The sequence below is a fragment of the Rana temporaria genome, chromosome 1 (genome assembly GCF_905171775.1).
Source record: "Rana temporaria chromosome 1, aRanTem1.1, whole genome shotgun sequence".
Classification (NCBI taxonomy): Eukaryota; Metazoa; Chordata; class Amphibia; order Anura; family Ranidae; genus Rana; species Rana temporaria.
In genome coordinates, this window is record NC_053489.1 from 98,835,308 (window position 1) to 98,853,502 (window position 18,195).

General features: G+C 40.5%; 1 protein-coding gene across 3 annotated transcripts in view; it reads right to left on the reverse strand.

The window, feature by feature from the left end:
• The window catches only part of IQGAP2 (IQ motif containing GTPase activating protein 2), a 416,293-nt gene that overhangs the window by 71,372 nt on the left and 326,726 nt on the right, over positions 1-18,195 (reverse strand). For all 3 annotated transcript variants that reach the window (XM_040341144.1, XM_040341136.1, XM_040341153.1), the window contains 2 exons: positions 3,896-3,986; positions 2,119-2,286 (listed from right to left, as the gene is read on the reverse strand). In XM_040341144.1, the coding sequence (XP_040197078.1) occupies positions 2,119-2,286; positions 3,896-3,986 (259 nt within the window). The remainder of the gene's footprint in view (positions 1-2,118; positions 2,287-3,895; positions 3,987-18,195) is intronic.

An 18,195-nucleotide genomic window follows, 5' to 3' on the forward strand; every position in this document is an offset into this window, starting at 1 on the left:
CTATGCCCATGCCTGAGCACTTAAGAGGTGTGAGTTTTTGAGAAAAAATTAATAAAAAAACGTTATTCTCACATAGATCGATGCTACATCCACCTGAGTAATCAAGGACTTCTGATCACTCAGTTATCGAGTCTGCTCTGTGCACAGCTCAGCTCAAAACACCTTTAAGGTCAGCTCAAAGTATTCACCTTCTCTCTATTTTTAGTGTGTGCAAAGCCATGTGTAAAATAAGTTTTGCTTTATATTTTTATTGATTGTGCTGAGGTTTGTAGGTGTCAGTGAGACTCTTGCTTATGGCACAGCAATCAAAGCATATTTTGAAGATCCAAGGCTGGCTGGGTTTTGCTTAACCATGCCCCTTAAGCCTCTCCCATTGTTAACAGTTTAGCCACACCTACTTTATGTCGTGGCATGCTGAAGGTTGATGCCATCAAGTGTCCCTCATGTATAAGCTCTAAAGTTGGAAAGTATGTACTCGTCTTTCATTCCCTGACAGTATAACCTCTCTCCTACCAGTCACAGTGTGGAAGTTTTAATTTCCCTCATCTGCCTGCTACCTGTAGCCATTGAGTGGAAGCGGGGAATTCATAAACCCCGTCCCCTCATTGAAGAACAACTGTAATTTAAATGCACTTTACAACACCACACATCTGGAATATAGGCCACTTTTATATGGCTTGTATTTAATATCCTTGCTGCAGATATTCAGCATGAATGTAAAAATACAGCCAGCAGCTATAAATTATCAATGTGACAATGTTATCTTATGTAAACTATTTATTGGACCTCATCTGGAATATGCAGTTCAGTTTTGGGCCCTAGTTCCCAAAAAGGATTCGGGGAACTGGAGAAAGTGCAGAGAAGGGCAACCAAATTGATAAGAGGCATGGAGAAGCTCAGCTACGAGGAAAGATTAGAGGAACTGAATGTATTCCCTATTGAAAAGAGGAGATTAAAGCGGATCTCCCATGCCAATACGTTTTTTTTTGTTGGGGGGTAGTTAAACCGCTAATATCAAGGCTTAAAGAAACTCACGTTTCTCTTGTCCAACGTCCGCTCCTCTCTCTTACCGTCTGTAATAATGACTTATATTTCTTAGTGTCTGCTGTTGCCATCTTCACTGTGGGCATTAGAATCCCACCAGCATGAACTTCCTGCTTGCGGTGATGCTGTAATCCCAGCACCCACCGCTCGATCTCGCGCATGCGCACTCGCAGCGGGGAGCAGCGGCGTCAGCGTCTCTGTTCCCACAACAACGGCTGGCGTAATGGAGTTTTTTGTAACGCCCGCCCTCCTTCCATTTGTTTATGTCGCGCGTCACTTCCTGCTCCCCGAAATCGCGCGATGTTTCCTCTAACAGGCCAGAATATGATCACAAGGGAGCTATGACACAAACTCCCAGAAGACACTGCGCGGGACAGGAAATAAAGAAAAACCCGAGGAAAACCCGAAGGCTGCAGACCGGAAGGGGAACGAATACATCTGGTACTGTACATTTTTATTAAACTAAAATATCCGTTTGGGCATTGTATTGTAGCAGTAGTATTATTATTAAGATTGTCTTTAAATTCGGGTGGAGCTCCACTTTAAGGGGTGATATTATCAACATGTACAAATACATAAGGGGTCCATATAGTGAACTTGGTGTTGAGTTATTCTCTTTAAGGTCATCACAGAGAACAAGGGGGCACTCTTTACGTCTAGCGGAAAAGAGATTTAATAAAAAAAAATACGGAAAGTTTTCTTCACTGGAAGAGCTGTGAAAATGTGGAATAGACTCCCTGCAGAGGTGGTTCTGGCCAGCTCAGTAGATTGCTTTAAAAAAGGCCTGGATTCTTTCCTAAATGTATATAATATAACTGGGTACTACTAACATTTATAGGTAAAGTTGATCCAGGGAATATCCAATGCCTCTCCGATCAGGAAGGATTTTTTTCCCCTGCTGGAGAAAATTGGATAATGCTTTGCTGGGGGTTCTCACCTTCTCTGGAATGGATCAACTGTGGGTGAAGAATTGTGTAAATGGGATTGTATGATTTTTTTTTTTTTGGTTGACCTGGATGGACTTGTGTCTTTTTTTCCAACCTGGCCAACTATTTAACTATGTATTGGGGTTACCTTCGCCGGTCTTATTTTTTTTGGACTCTGAAAGGTCCTTATGATAAGCCTCTGCACACTCTGGAACGATCCCCTTTAATCCTGCCTTAGACGACTGCAGTGCTTGAAGGGTATGTGGTGCTTCCTCTTTCTCCAAAGCCAGGTTAATTTCTGCCACACCAGCTGCCACTGCACATGCAAGACACAAATACATATTGTTAGAAGAGTCTGTAAGTTATATACTGCCAATACTGCAAAACAAACAGAATACTATAAAGGATTGACATCAACTGGAAAAAAAATACTGAGAAATCTGACAGTACAGATAGTTGTACTCCAAAAACATTATTCCGTACATGTGACAACAGGAGGCAACATTGGATACCACCTATTAATATTCCAAACATATTAGGAAATCAAAAGCACACATTTTATTGACTTAACCAACTAACCCCTGCATATTTAATTACTTTGAGGTTTGATGTGATAAGAAAACAATCATTGCTTTGCTCTCCATATAAAACATTATAAACCGTTCTCTCTTCATTGCAGAGTCACTTGCATCAGTTCAGTTACTTGCATCACTCCAATTATATTTAAAGTGGTTGTAAACATACATATACCAAGTGAAGTGACCGGCCTCAGATAATACACAGAGAAAAGAAAAAACAAGTCCTGCTACATAAGTATCTGTCCATCTGCAGTCTTCTCTCCTCATCATCCCTTCAAAGTCCTTTTTTTTTTTTTTTTAATGCTTGTGTGAGAGTTCAGTAAAAAAAAGGGAAGGAGAGCTGAAGTTACACTTTGCAGAGCTCAGTGAGGAGAGTTCGGAGAGCTGATTGGAGGGAAGGGACACACACCCCTTCACACAGAAAAAGAACTGAGGCTGGAGCTCCCTCCCCCGTCATCTTTTTTTCTCTTTATGTCAGGAAGACTTTTCAGAAGTGATTCATGCAGATAGAGGAAGGAAGCAGCAGACAGAAATGACACTTAGTGCTCTGGATTGAGACAAGTACACAAGTTGTACCCTGTGCCTGAAGGTCTGCTTGAATTTGTCTGAAAGTTAATCGAGGTTCTTTTTCCACAATTCGAGCAATCCTTTGTTGCAATTTGTGATAAAAACTTTTCATCCCAGGAGATTAGCTACAGTGCAATGGGCTGTAAACTTCTTGACAATGTTGCGCTCAGTGGACACAGAAATATTAAGATCTCTGAAGATGGACTTGTAACCTATAGAGATTGTCCTTGCTTTTCCTTAATTTTTGTTTTCAAATCCTCAGACAATTCTTTTCCATGCTCCGTGTGGCACACACAGAAACACATTTTTCACCATTTTAACTGGGTGCCAATGTATTTTCTATATTGTCAGCACCCATTATTTGATACAGGTAAGTTCAGAAATTACAGTAGCATCACAAACTTGTAATGCAATTCTTTCTTACAATTATGAGACAGTGCCAATAATTTGGTCCAGTCCATTTTTTTTAGTTTTGTGTGGAATGCGTCAGATTTGGCTTTTTGTTTCTCCACTTTTTTGTGTCATACCAATACAAACTAAAGAATTAAACATGAGAATGCCTCAACATTTGTAATTTCAACAATTTTCTGGGCAAAGATGTACAGATCTGAAAATGCAATTTAAACCATACTGTATTTCAAATGTGAAGTAGCCACCCATTGGGCATTGTGGGAGGGGGGTGATGAGCACTATGCTGTACTAGATAAAACATATCACAGCAGCTTCTATTTATTAGGATACTGAAAGAGTAGACTCAGAATTCAGCAGCATTTTACATACCTTTAAGTGCCTCTTGTGTGTCCTGATTGGAATCAATGACTCCCTTCTGTATTTCATCTACCCAGAGAGCGGCTGATTCATCCTTGCAATCCTAAAAAAAAATAGAAAAGATCACAAATTCTGATACACAAGAATTATACCATGACATTAAATAATGGATCAGACCACAATAATCTTATATTTCAGTTTCTAAATAATGGAAGGGGGAGGGAGTTCAAACCACTCATAAGCTTCTCTCTGGGAGTTGTACGTCCAATAAAAAAAAATAAAAGTTTCAACTCCATTTACTTATGGCAAACGTTAAAATCGTGTCAGGCTCTCACCTATGCAGAGCTCCAGCCCCCCTATCACTATAAAAAATTAAAAGTCAGCAGCTACAAATACTGTAGCTGCTGACTTATTAGGACACTTGCTCAGGGATCCCACAATGTTGGCGTCCCAGGTGGTTTTTCAATTGGCTTTCGGGTGCTTTCGCCGCCATTCCTTGTAAGTGTAATCTACAGTGAAGCATTGTGGCTTTACAGACAGTTCCCTGCTGCTCATGCGCGAAGCGCTTTCTAAATGGCCTAGAGTTGGAAGGACGAGGGGGCCAAACTTCTAGGGGACGTTGCCGCAGGGAGGTCTCTCTGAAGTGGGGACGGGTACCTATCAAAAACAGGTACCTGCTTCCCCCCCCCCCCAAAAGGTGCCACATGGGTGAGCGGAGGGGGGGAGGAAGCAAACAAGCGGAGCATCCCCTTTTGGGTGGAGCTCCGCTTTAAGGTGTGAATTGGTTGTCCAAGCAAAAGAGATATTGGACCCGCCCACCTGTCATGGCCACAATAACAGAGTCTCTCTCTCACTTGGACATTTACAGTTTTTTATATTACATATAGAGAATGCAGAAGAAATATGAAGATTCCACATGCTGCAGTGAGAAGCTATTGTAGGGTTTGATTGTCTAAAGCAAACCTGTCATTGGAAATATATTAAGAGTGTCATTGCTAATCTCCTGAAAAAGCTAGTTGCTAGAACAAGTATGCAAATCAGGAAAGCTGGAAAACAGACATAATTTCTTTTGGGCATACTTGATCTGGGGAAAGTATGCTCCGTCACATGGAAGCCAGCCCCTGATCAGGGTAGATTGATCACAGCAATGTTTTCAGTGCTCTCACCAAATATATCAGTTTTAGTGAATGTGGTGTGGACTGAGAGCAGACAATCAAGGAAGCCAAGAATTACGTATTACCATGCACTCAAGCCAACACAAGACTTCTAAGGGGTTACAACACCCAGTGGCAAATGGAGATGGGAGGGGGGGATATTAGAGAGGTCATTAAGGCGCAGTCTGCAGTCTAGAAGTCATCAGGATCATCGCTAGTCACAGACCCCCTTTGTTTTATATCTGTAGTTAGGTTCATTTGTTTAGAGGTCTTAGCAGTGTAGATTTGCCTCAGAGCTTCTACTACAGCCTAGACTAATGCAACCTTCCTGTGCCTGTTAAAAAAAATTAATTAATTACAGTGTCTCAGTTAAAAGCTAATAAAAACAGCTGGAGTTTATAGTTCTGCAAATACGCTAGAGTGTAAAGCATTTCTTATATATGTGTGCAGGAGAACTAAATTGTATAAATATAACAAATCCTGATACTTAGGCCTCATGCACACAGGACGTTTTGCAAACTCTCCTAGACGCCTTTCCTCCTAGCAGCAACGTTTTGTCAGAAAAAAAGCCTGACGCTTGTAACGCTTTTAGGCGCCTTTACAGGCATCAAGTCCTATGTTTTTTTTCATTGGTCAGAATAAATCATTTATAATTCAAGCGCTAAACGCACATTTAAATGTGTTTTTTCTGCCAGAACTCTGCTACTCTTGGACGCACTGACAATTTTGTATTACACTGTGTATGTGTGTACATTTTCTGTATAAAGGACTAAGCAGTTATTAAAATGTTTTCATCCACATTGTCAAATCTCATTATGGTTTCTGTCTTTACATAGTGCCAACAAACATCCTTTTTGTTTCCAAACTTGTTAATAGTGGAATGAATGGAGACACAGAGAATTGGGTACTTTATTGCTGGCAGTCTGTAAAGTGTTGCTGGAGGCTTTCCAGCGCCAGGAAAAAGCACTTATTATCTGGAGACAGGGACATAAAAAAAAAGAAACATACCGAGACAAAATATCGTGACTAATTTGTGATTTACACATCACACAGAAAGACAATGCACACAGCTATTATCTGAAGTCAAAAGCACAAATCTACAATAAAAAATAATTCATTCATTCTCTCTCTCTCTCTATATATATATATATTATAGCTGATATCCATATCAGCTTCAACTGCAGACACTCATTAAAAATAACAAAGCTTGCATGGTTGGGACTAAATGACCCATTCATGTTATTATGCTGCTTAGAATGTGCTAGGAATACAATGGTAATTCATTACAAATAAGTGACATAAATATAGATTTATAGTTTAAATCAGAAAGTTTTTTTTCTTTGTTTAGATAAGGGTTAAAACCAGTGTTAGCCATCCCATTGGAAACATTTGTTCTCGCTTCGTGTCTCAGCAATCGAATCCTAACAATCCTAGAAGATCTAACCTTTCCCCATCTTACTAAACAAAGATAATTCTCTTGCTCTTTGGGTCTTCATTGGAGAGATTTTGCTCATTTCTTCTCAATGATTACACATTGGGAGAAATGTTCCCAAGAGTGGGGAAAATTGTACACTTTCTATTATGTAAAAAAGCTATCTGGAGGGGAGAAATTTTAAATTGTTTTCCCATCTGAATCTCTCTGCCAGAAAGGAAGTGGATAAAATCCCACTCATGGAGACACAAATAGCAATTAAACTCTCTGGCCCAGATTCACAAAGCACTTACGCCGACGTAAGTGCAAATGTGCGCCGTCGTATCTGTGCGCCAGACCCACAAACAGATATGCGCCTAAAACCAGGCTACACCCGGTCGACGTAGCTTGCTTACGCCGGCGTAGAGTGGGCGCACATTTAGGCTGGGTGCATGGTGCCGCTCCCATTGATTAGCCATTCAAACATGCAAATTAGGGAAACACGGCGATTCACGAACCTGCGTGCGCCCGACGCAGGCTACGCGAGGGGCGCGTAAGTTGTACGTCTGGCGTAAAGTTATTCCCCATAAAGGAGGTGCAACCCAGCAGCAGACATGCAAAGGTCTGCACCACGGAACACAAGCCGGTGTATTTTACGTTGGACATGTGTCTGGCTGGGCGTAGGTTACGTTCACGCCGTACGCAGTGATCCGGCGTAGTTTAGGCAGTTGTTCCGACGTGGTTGTGAGCAGGCGCAGGGGGATGCGTCCACGTCACGGCGCATGCGCAGTTCGCGATACGTTTCTGCCGCTCGGACCATCATTTGCATGGGTCTTGCCCACTTCCACCTACGCCAGCGTACGCCTTCGATTCCCACGCCACGCTGGCGCAGCGTTGGGAGCACTGGCTTTCCGAATTCATTGCTTGCCTCTCTGCGCTGTGTTGGCGTAGCGTACATTGGTTACTCTACGGCGGCGTAATGTGCGCCCACACTCTGGGAATCTGGGCCCTTACATCCTATTTCTTCTCCACTTTATCCATAACTTTTATAACTGTTCTACTTTAGAGGAAAACTCTAGTGTAGTTACTCTTCGCTACTGCTATGTTTACCTTGTCATTAGGATCACAAACCATGTCAATCACAGTGCATGTGGGGGGAGCCAATATTCTATAAATCCATTATTGGATATCCAAGTATTGGATAGATGCAGCAGTAGAAAATTACAACAAGGTGGAGTTTTAACACACAGGGTTGCCAGAAAGTAATCCCCCCCCCCTTTTTTTGTGCTCTTTCACACATGCATTGAAAATAGGCAGTTGGGCCGTGTTTTAAATGCTTCCCGAACAACCATCCATCCCACACAGAATTGTTACAATAGGGAGCTCAGCCGACTGAGGTGTTCACACTGTAGTGTTACCCCACGTTGGTGAGAGGCAAAAGTAGTGCTGCAGAGTTTGGCAGGTGTTAATGCTTTGCAACTGCCTTCATTCACTTCCGCCCTGGAAGGTTTTACCCCCTTAATGACCAGGCCATTTTTTGCGATACGGCACAGCGTTATTTTAATTGACAATTGTGCAGTCATGCAACGTTGTACCCAAATAAAATTGATGTCCTTTTTCCCCCCACAGATAGAGCTTTCTTTTGGTGGTAATCACCTCTGTGGCTTTTATTTTTTGCACTATAAACAAAAAAAGAATAAAAAAAAAAAAAGAAGTTTTACTTTCTACTATAAAAAACACATCCAATAAAAAATAAAAATAAATCACATTTGGGCCAATATGTATTTCACTAAATCTTTTTTGGCCAAAAAAATCCCAATAGGCGCATATTGATTGGTTTGCGCAAACGTTATAGCGTCTACAAAATAGGGGATATATTCATGGCATTTTTAATTAATTAATTTTTTACTTAATGGCGACGATTGGCGATTTTTAATGGGACGGTGACATTCCGGCGAACAGATCGGACACCTAGCTGACACTTTTTTGGGAACCAGTGACATTATTACAGTGATCAGTGCTAAAAATATGCACTGGCACTGTATAAATCACACTGGCAGGGGTTAACATCAGGGGCGATCAAAGGGTTGAATGTATTCCCCAATTGTGCTTTCTTACTGTAAGGGTGTGTGGACATCAATTGTTCCTGATTAGCAAAAACACTATTTCACAGTGTCCAAGCCTGACAGCACGGCAGTCTACTTGTTTAAAATGGTCAGACTGTCGATTTGTTTCTGTAGGGAGCGATCACGGGTGGCATCCCCGTCGCCAATCAGGGCGCGATCGTGGCTTCGGCAGCGCGCCCCCCAGTGGCTATTAACAAAATCCTGTACAGGTATGTGATTTGGCGCAATAGAGCCGCCTTGCCACAGTATATGTAAGGCAGGCGGTTGGGAAGTGGTTAAACGCACTGTAAATGCACCTATGGCACTTGCAGCGTGGTTGCAAAGCGTCAAACGTGATCATTTCCCATTTAAGTCTCAAAAAAAAAGGAGCCTGTAAAACACATCCCAAGTGCTCAATAATGCTATAGGTGCGTTAATGTGCCTTTAGGCTGTTTTAAAATGTAAGTGTGAAAGAGCCAACGAGGTGACATTACCTCAAGTTCATGATCCTAATGACAGTCACTTTAAAAGGTAAAGAAAAAAGCAGTGGTTTAACCACTTGCCGTCCGTGCCATAGCCGAATGACGGCTACAGTGTGGACCTGAATTTCCGGGATACCGTCAATAGACGTCCTCCCCTTTGCACGCACCCCATGTGCCCCCTGCAGGGCGCGTTGTGATCACCGAGTCACTGAGACTCGGGTGATCACAGATCCGAGTAAGTGGCCGGCCTCTTACCACGTGATCAGCCGTCAGCCAATCACAGCTGATCACGCGATGTAAACAAAGCTCGGTAATCGTTTTTTTTTCTCCTCACGCTGACAGCTTTAAAAAAAAAAAAAAAAAGATAATCACCGGCTTATGTGCAAGGGACATCGGTCCTGAAGAGGAAGGAGGCAAAATCTGTCTCATTTGTGCCCACAATTACTGCCTGCCAGTGCCACCTATTAATGCCCACCAGTGGTGTCAATCGGTGCCTCATCAGTGCCACCTAGCAGTGCTGCCTATCAGTGTAACCTACCAGTGCTGATCAGTGCCCATAATTGCCACCCATCAGTGCCCATCACTGCCAGCCATCAGTGTCACCCATCAATGCCCTTCAGTGCCACCTCTGTGTCACCCGTCAGTGCCGCCTATCAGTGCCCACCCTTACCGCCTTAACAGTGCCCATCAGTGCAGCCTCATCAGCGTACATCAATGGAGAAAAATTACCTGTTTTCAAAATGTTATAACAAAATACAGAAAGGTTTCTTCACAGTAAATATTTTATTGAGAATCCCAACAAAGGAGTAGCCCACACCTGGACATGAAACCGCTTTTGATTCAATTTTCCAATTACTTTTGGTCCCTTGAAAAAGGGGGATGGCAATTCTTAAGAGTTGTAATTCCTAAACCCTTCATCTGATTTGGATGTGCAAACCCTCAAATTAAACCGGAGAGTGTGCACTTTCAGCTTGTAACATTATATAACTATAGCTTGAATATGTTTTGGTAATTACCTGAAAAAAATAAACTTGTGCCTGTGTCCAAATATAAATGGACCTAACTGTATATTGTTCATATAGTGAACTTGGTGTTGAGTTATTCACTTTAGGGTCATCACAGAGGACAAGGGGACACTGTTCTTTATGTCTGGAGGAAATGTTATCTCCAAAAAATGGAAAGGTTTCTTCACAGTAAGAGCTGTGAAAATGTGGAACAGACTCCCTCCAGAGGTGGTTCTGTTCTGGCCAGCTCAGTAGATTGCTTTAAGAATTGTCTGGATACTTTCCTAAATGTACAGAATATAACTGAGTACTAACATTTATAGGTAAAGTTGATCCAGGGAAAATCCGATTGCCTCTCGGGGGACCAGGAAGGAATTTTTTCCCCTGCTGTAGCAAATTGGATCATGCTTTGCTGGGGTTTTTGCATTCCTCTGGATCAACTGTGGGTATATATACGATTGTACGATATTTTTTTATTTATTTATTTTTTATGGTTGAACTGGATGGACTTGTGTCTTTTTTCAACCTGACTAACTATGTAACTATGTAAAATATAAAAAAATATAATTTGGTCGGATATTCCGACCGTGTGTAGGCTCCATCGGACATTTGCTGTCGGAATTTCCGACAACAAATGTTTGAGAGCTGGTTCTCAATTTTTCCGACAACAAAAGTGCTTGTCAGAAATTTCGAATGTGTGTATGCAATTCCAACGCAGAAAAATCCTATGCATGCTTGGAATCAATTTGACGAATGCTCGGAATCATTGAACTTCATTTTTCTCGGCTCGTTTTACGTCACCGCGTTCTTGGTGTTCGGAATTTCCGACAACATTTGTGTGACCGTGTGTATGCAAGACAAGTTTGAGCGAACATCTGTCGGAAAAAAATCCACTGTTGTTGTCGGAATGTCCGATCGTCTGTACGCGGCATAAGGGAGGGTTATTTAGCCCTATCAATTGTCCTACTGAGGAGATTTCCCTTCACTCCTTGTCCAATAGCCAAAACAGGAAGAAGGAAATCCCTGGTTCCCATCAGGATTACCAGATCTAGTGTCCCCATTGGAAGATTTCCCATCTCTTACTGTTCTGGGGACAACCCAAAATTTTGGTTTTTTTTTTTTACTTTTCCTTTCAACGATACCAGTAAAAAAAGACAAAATAGAGAGGGTGAATATCCCTCATGAGGCACACATCAGCAATAAAATCCTGAAAGATATTCCAATTCTTCCCTACTTCATTCAAATAAACATTTTGTTATACTTTAAATGCAAACCCATTTCCTATACACCCCATTGTACATAGACCAGTGAAGTTAAATTTGACCCACCAATATTAAACAGGAGGTGTCAACAGGTAAACTTTCACCTATATAGTAAGGACATTGGAATGAGCCACCATTGTGGAGTTAAAGATTTACCCGCTTCCAATTCCCCAGTATTGTGACTCAGCCTTGCCTTTAGGGGCTTTTCAAGTTAAACAGTTCCAATGTAAAATGTTATAATGCGCGTACATGTGTACAAGTAGAATAAAAAGTTGTCATGCTGCTTTGTGCATTGCAAGTAATAAACAAAGCAAATTTATAAATTGAGAAATCAAGGAGTCAGTGAATGAGCTCACTTATCAGTCATACAGGGTGAGGTGCACTCAGGAAACAATGCCTGGATTTCATCATATACAAGTCACAGTGCATGCACATGCACAGGTCTGTTCATTCTCACTGCTGAGAATGGCAAATGTATGATGTAAAGTATACTTTTCTTTCATTGGGGGCTGGTGCACCATTTCTTGGGGCCAATACCCCCCCAATTGTTTGATCTCTGACCCACCAGCCCCGCAGTGCTCTTCTCCCCAAGCCCACTCTTTTTTTAAGCCAATTAGAGCCTCTGGCTCTAATCACGCGCTTTTGAAAAAAAAAATATATATTTAAAAAAAATTTAATTTAATTCATTTTGTGAGTAATTTTTTTTCAGTGTCCCACTAAAAAAACTTAAATAAAAAACATGCAAACATTGAAAAAAAAAGCCCCTTCTGCTCAAAATGCAATTTATACATTTACATTGTTTGGAAACGAAAGGAAAAGTGTGCGGTGGTCTTTATTACTGTCATTTTGCATGCAATAAGCCAATTTGTCTGGCAAGCCTGAACAGGTCATCGCATCCTTCAATTGTCTGCAGCTTTGTGATAACAGATGTGTTCTTTTCTGGTTCTGGAAACTCCAGGAGTTCAATATAGTCAAGGAAATGTACAGTACTCTCCAAGTAGAGTTTACTTGTAATTTCTGTGTAAATGGAAAAACGTGCGCACTGCTATGTGAAAACCTCAAATAAATGATATTGTGAACAGCTGCAACCACAAGGGAGTGCACTCAAAACACTAACATATATGTAATATTAAAAATAAATAATGGTGCGCTTATTCACTAAATTAATATGCAATAATAATATTTAAAAATAATAAATGTATTTAATAACTTCTTACTTTCGCAGTAAAGGTAGAGGTATTGTGGGGGAAACAACTGCGCTAGCTAATAAACAAAAAAGAAAACAATATAGCAGCCACCACACAAACAAAGTCAAAAGCAAATGGAAAACGGAAAGTGCAGCGCTAAACTAAATTAATCTGTGAAAATGCTAACAAAATCACATGACATACAAAAGTGAAATCCAAGAGGGATATACAAAGAACTGTAGGGTATTGTGAAAAGAAAACAAATCACACAGCATGGGAGCAATACTGCATGGAGTCCATAAATGTGTTTCTAAACAGGTGAGTGAAAACACTACACAAGTGCAGTGAACAATATTGATAGTTCATAAGTATACTTCCCAATAAATGAATGAAACACTTCACAAATGATGCCAATTCGAATGAATGAAGACGGCGATCATGGCTTGTCTGTAGTAATCTTCAAAATATCATGTTGAAAAAATAGGTACTCTTACCAGCTGTGGTGGACTTACATGTTAATTTTAACAGCAAGTCAGATAAGGCATGGTGGTCTCAGCGGACCCTGGGCTCTGTGCGGATGGCTCTGTAGAGATGGTCACTCCGGCTTGGATGGTGGAACCGATCTGGTCAGATACCTCCCTTCAGGAACAGGACCCCGTATGGAAAAGGCCAATGATGAAATGGCCAAGCTCATAAATCAGCTCAGCATGTGTGGATATAAGAAAAAAGAAATGCTCCCAATGGTGCAGATCAAAAAAAAAACAGTGAAGGCTTCATTTAAAATACAAAAGGATAAAATCATGTGAAAATTATAATAAAAAGCAGTATGGGGTACTAAGCATGTTACCCGACGCGTTTTGGCTCTAAGCCATCAACAGGGGCATGCCCCTGTTGATGGTTTAGAGCCGAAACGCGTTGTAACATGCTTAGTACCCCATACTGCTTTTTATTATAATTTTCACGTGATTTTATCATTTTGTATTTTAAATAAAGCCTTCACGGGTTAATTTTTTGATCTGCACCATTGGGAGCATTTCTTTTTTCTTATATCCACACATGCTGAGCTGATTTATGAGCTTGGCCATTTCATCATTGGCCTTTTCCATACGGGGTCCTGTTCCTGAAGGGAGGTATCTGACCAGATCGGTTCCACCATCCAAGCCGGAGTGACCATCTCTACAGAGCCATCCGCACAGAGCCCAGGGTCCGCTGAGACCACCATGCCTTATCTGACTTGCTGTTAAAATTAACATGTAAGTCCACCACAGCTGGTAAGAGTACCTATTTTTTCAACATGATATTTTGAAGATTACTACAGACAAGCCATGATCGCCGTCTTCATTCATTCGAATTGGCATCATTTGTGAAGTGTTTCATTCATTTATTGGGAAGTATACTTATGAACTATCCATATTGTTCACTGCACCTGTGTAGTGTTTTCACTCACCTGTTTAGAAACATTTAGGGACTCCATGCAGTATTGCTCCCATGCTGTGTGATTTTTTCTTTTCACAATACCCTACAGTTCTTTGTATATCCCCCTTGGATTTCACTTTTGTATGTCATGTGATTTTGTTAGCATTTTCACAGATTGAGTTTAGCGCTGTACTTTCCGTTTTCCAAGGTAGAGGTATTGACACACTCGCCTCCTCACCACACTTCCATTCTCGATAGACACCAGAAGTGATGTCACAGGGCTCCACCAGATGCATTGCATCACTGATCACATGACTTCCTCAGGGGAGGGTGTCTTTTCTGACGTACCAGCTGGGTTTCCATCAGCTATCCATTGAGCGCTACCTGACCTTTTGGTTATACCTGGAGGTGAGCGGCCAATCTATACATTCACTGGTGGTGTTTTTTTTCTCTGATCCCTACCGATGTTGGAGTGATTTATATTTCTCCTCTATCAAGATGTGGACTGATTAGTCATCCCTATTATATTTTTGTCTTTGGACATTTTGTGCACTTTATTTCTATTTTTATTTTGTATTTGCACTCCATTTATAAATTGTAATGCCTGTTTGCATTCACTTTATCCATTGGTGTTCATATTACACTCACTTGGTGTTATCAATTATTGCATATTAATTTAGTGAATAAGCGCACCATTATTTCTTCTTAATATTACTTGTAATTTCTGACTCTGCTAAAGCTGGCCATACATATTTCAATTTTTTTCAGTTCAGCCTGTAGACTGAATGCAAAAAATCTGACATGTTCCTTCATCTATGGTACGCAGTGCAGATGGATGAATCTCCCACTGTGGCTACTGTCTTACAGATTACAATGGTTGAGATGTGACATAAAATCATTCTTTGTTAAAATCTGAAACCTTAAAAAAATGCAACTAGTAAAGGAATTAAAAATTAAAAGCAAATTCCTATTCTCTCTGAATATCCAGTGGTGTGCGGAGAAACAAGCAAACCGAAATCTGCTGTTGATGTGATCAAATAATTGAAGTGAATAGTCACACTAATTATTGTGTGAATATTATCAACTCCTGTAGTGAATCAGCCTCAGTATGTCAGTGGGATAGAAAATTAAGGGAATTCTTCCCTGTGCGAACAAAATACAACAGTAAACATTGAGGATGTATTTCACTAAAAAAAGAGGCTATTATATATATACAAAAAATAGTGAAGTCCCTGGCCTTCTTTCACTATCCCAGCACTACGGGATTCACAGGCTTCTTAAAACAGATTAAAATCTAAACATAATGTTACCATTAATATTTGAATAATCGCACATCTAAAATTCAGCAGCCACTAAAAAGCAAAAGATTACTAAAGTGGCGCCAATTTTCACCAGTCCACCGTGAACAATATTTCTTATAACAGTTCATAAGAGAAATATATGAAGGATAGAAGGTGTGTCAGAGTCCCTGAAAAACCCACAGGTGATTCTGGAATGCGATGTGCTCTCTCACTGCCATCAGCTCCCACTGTGTATCACACACCTCTTTCGGGTTTGTACTCACCAAAAGGTTGCGTTTATCAGGCACTGACAAACTGGTTCATCCCTCCATCGTCCACATCCTGGATGTACACGCTCCCAAGGACAATCTCTCAAATGGAAAAAAAAAGATATACAATAGTGCAGTCCCGTTTCCAAGCTCCAATCAGGCAATGTGTGTGTGTTAGTCTCTCATCATTACGACTTACTCTGAGGGAGTCGTAATGACGAAACGTCAGGGCATGACCTCACGGCAATAGGAAGCAATACTGTGCACTCTGTTGGTAGCGGTGGATGAGACTAACACACAACATAGCCTGATTGGAGCTTGGTATGGCGCGGTTTTTGAATTAATGTGCTGGATATACCTTGTGACGATTTTATCGATTTTATGGATGTTACCATGGACTTTTATGAATAAAAAGGAGAAACGGGACTGCACTATTGTGTATCTTTTTTTTTTTCCATTTGAGAGATTGTCCTTGGGAGGGTGTACATCCAGGATGTGGACGATGGAGGGATGAACCAGTTTGTCAGTGCCTGATAAACGCAACCTTTTGGTGAGTACAAACCCGAAAGGGGTGTGTGACACACAGTGGGAGCTGATTGCAGTGAGAGAGCACATCGCATTCCAGAAGCACCTGTGGGTTTTTCGGGACTCACCTATCCTTCATATATTTCTCTTATGAACTGTTATAAGAAAGATTGTTCACGGTGGACTGGTGACAATTAACGCCGCTTTAGTAATCTACAAAAGCCCCCCTTTCTTAAGGACGCTGTTGAGGCTATTATATATGTTCATTATAAATATAATTTTTATCAGTGTTTTTCTTGTGCTCTTATTTCAATATTTCTAATGTGGAGATTTGAAAAACTTTAACATGATCGGTTAATTTAGGAGAATTTTCACACAATTTAATAAAGAAAAATTCTCAACTCCTTTAGTAAATCTGCTTGTGTGTATCTCGGTGAGACAAGGAGTTATGGGGGCAGGAAGCGAGGGGAAAATCTCTGCAATAGGCAACTGGACAGTGATAAATAAATCTGACATTCCGACTTTTTTAAAAACATTTTTTTATACCATATTCCTAGAGTTGAATCGTGGGTCTTTCTCTGCTGATGCTCACATTGGCCCCAGATTACCTATTATTATTAGTAGCATTAAATGTTCTAAAGGTATAAAAATTGCTTCCAATGATAAGTTGATAGTTCACAGACTGCACTGGTGAATGAGAATGAATTTCCTCAACTGCATAAAAACAAAAATCTCAGAAAAAATGCATTTCAAACAGATAAAAATCAGCGTCTAAGGACATACGTATACATGTATGCCAGATGCAGGTATTTGAAATAAAAATAAAAAAACAGGACAGCGTAACAAGTATTTACTGATCATTATGAACTTTTGTGCTTAAAAAAAAAAAAAAGCATGCATAATAGGATCGGGATCAATAAAATGTTTACTAATCTGTACAAGCTGAAAATCTCTCATTAGCACCCGAATAGCAATGCAGAGAACAGAACCTCTGACCTCTGTTGGAGATGCAATATAGCTATAAGAAGATGATCCACATTTGGTGGGAATGTCCCCAAATCACATCATATTGGACCAACATTGGAAATGTAGTTAATCAGATCATTAGGTTAGATGTGGCTCTTTCACCACCTGTCTTCTACATATTTATTTATTTCAGGCATTTACAGTGCCTTGGAAAAAGTATTTATACCCCTTGAAATTTTCCACATTTTGTCATGTTACAATCAAAAATGTATATTAATTTTATTGGGATGTGATAGAACACAAAGTGGCACATAATTGTAAAGTGGAAGAAAAATTAAAAATGTTTTAAAATTTTTTTTCCACAAATAAATATGTGAAAAATGTGGCCAGCATTTATATTCAGCCCTGTGTTCAAACTTTGAAGAGCCAATTTTCGCTACAATTACAGCTGCAAGTCTTTTTGGGGATGTCTCTACCAGTTTTACACATTCAGAAAGTGAAAAGTTTGCCCATTATTCTTTGCAAAATAGATCAAGCGCTGTCAGACTGGACGGAGAGCGTCTATGAACTGCAATTTTCAAGTCTTGCCACAGATTCACAATTGGATTTAGGTCTGGACTTTGGGTAATGTGCAATGTTCGTTTTCTGCCACACACAGTGTTTTGCTTTTAGGCCAAAAAGTTTCATATTGGTCTCATCTGACCAGAGCACCTTTCACATGTGTGCTGTGTTCCCCACATGGCTTCCCCCAAACTGCAAAAACTGGACTTCTTATTGCTTTCTTTCAACAATGGCTTTCTTCTTGCCGCTCTCCCATAAAGACCAGATTTGTGAACTAATAGTTGTTCTGTGGACAGATTCTCCCACCTGAGCTGTGGATCTCTGCAGCTCCTCCAGAATTACCATTGGCCTCTTTGCAGCTTCTCCGATTAATGCTCTCCTTGCCCGACCTGTCCGTTTAGGTGTCTTGATAGTTTTGCAGTTGTAACATACTCTCAATTTTTGGATGATGGATTGAACAGTGATCCGTGAGATGTTCAAAAGATTGGGATATTTTTTTATAACCTAACCCCGCTTTTAACTTCTCTACAACTTTATCCCCGAGTTGTCTGATGTTACTTCCGATTTACCAGATGTTTATTAACACTTAGGTTAACAACATCTGACCTTAATGCCACATCTATTACTACTTTCATTAAAGTGGTTGTAAAGGCTAAAGGTTTTTTTATCTTAATGTCTCGGCCATCCAGG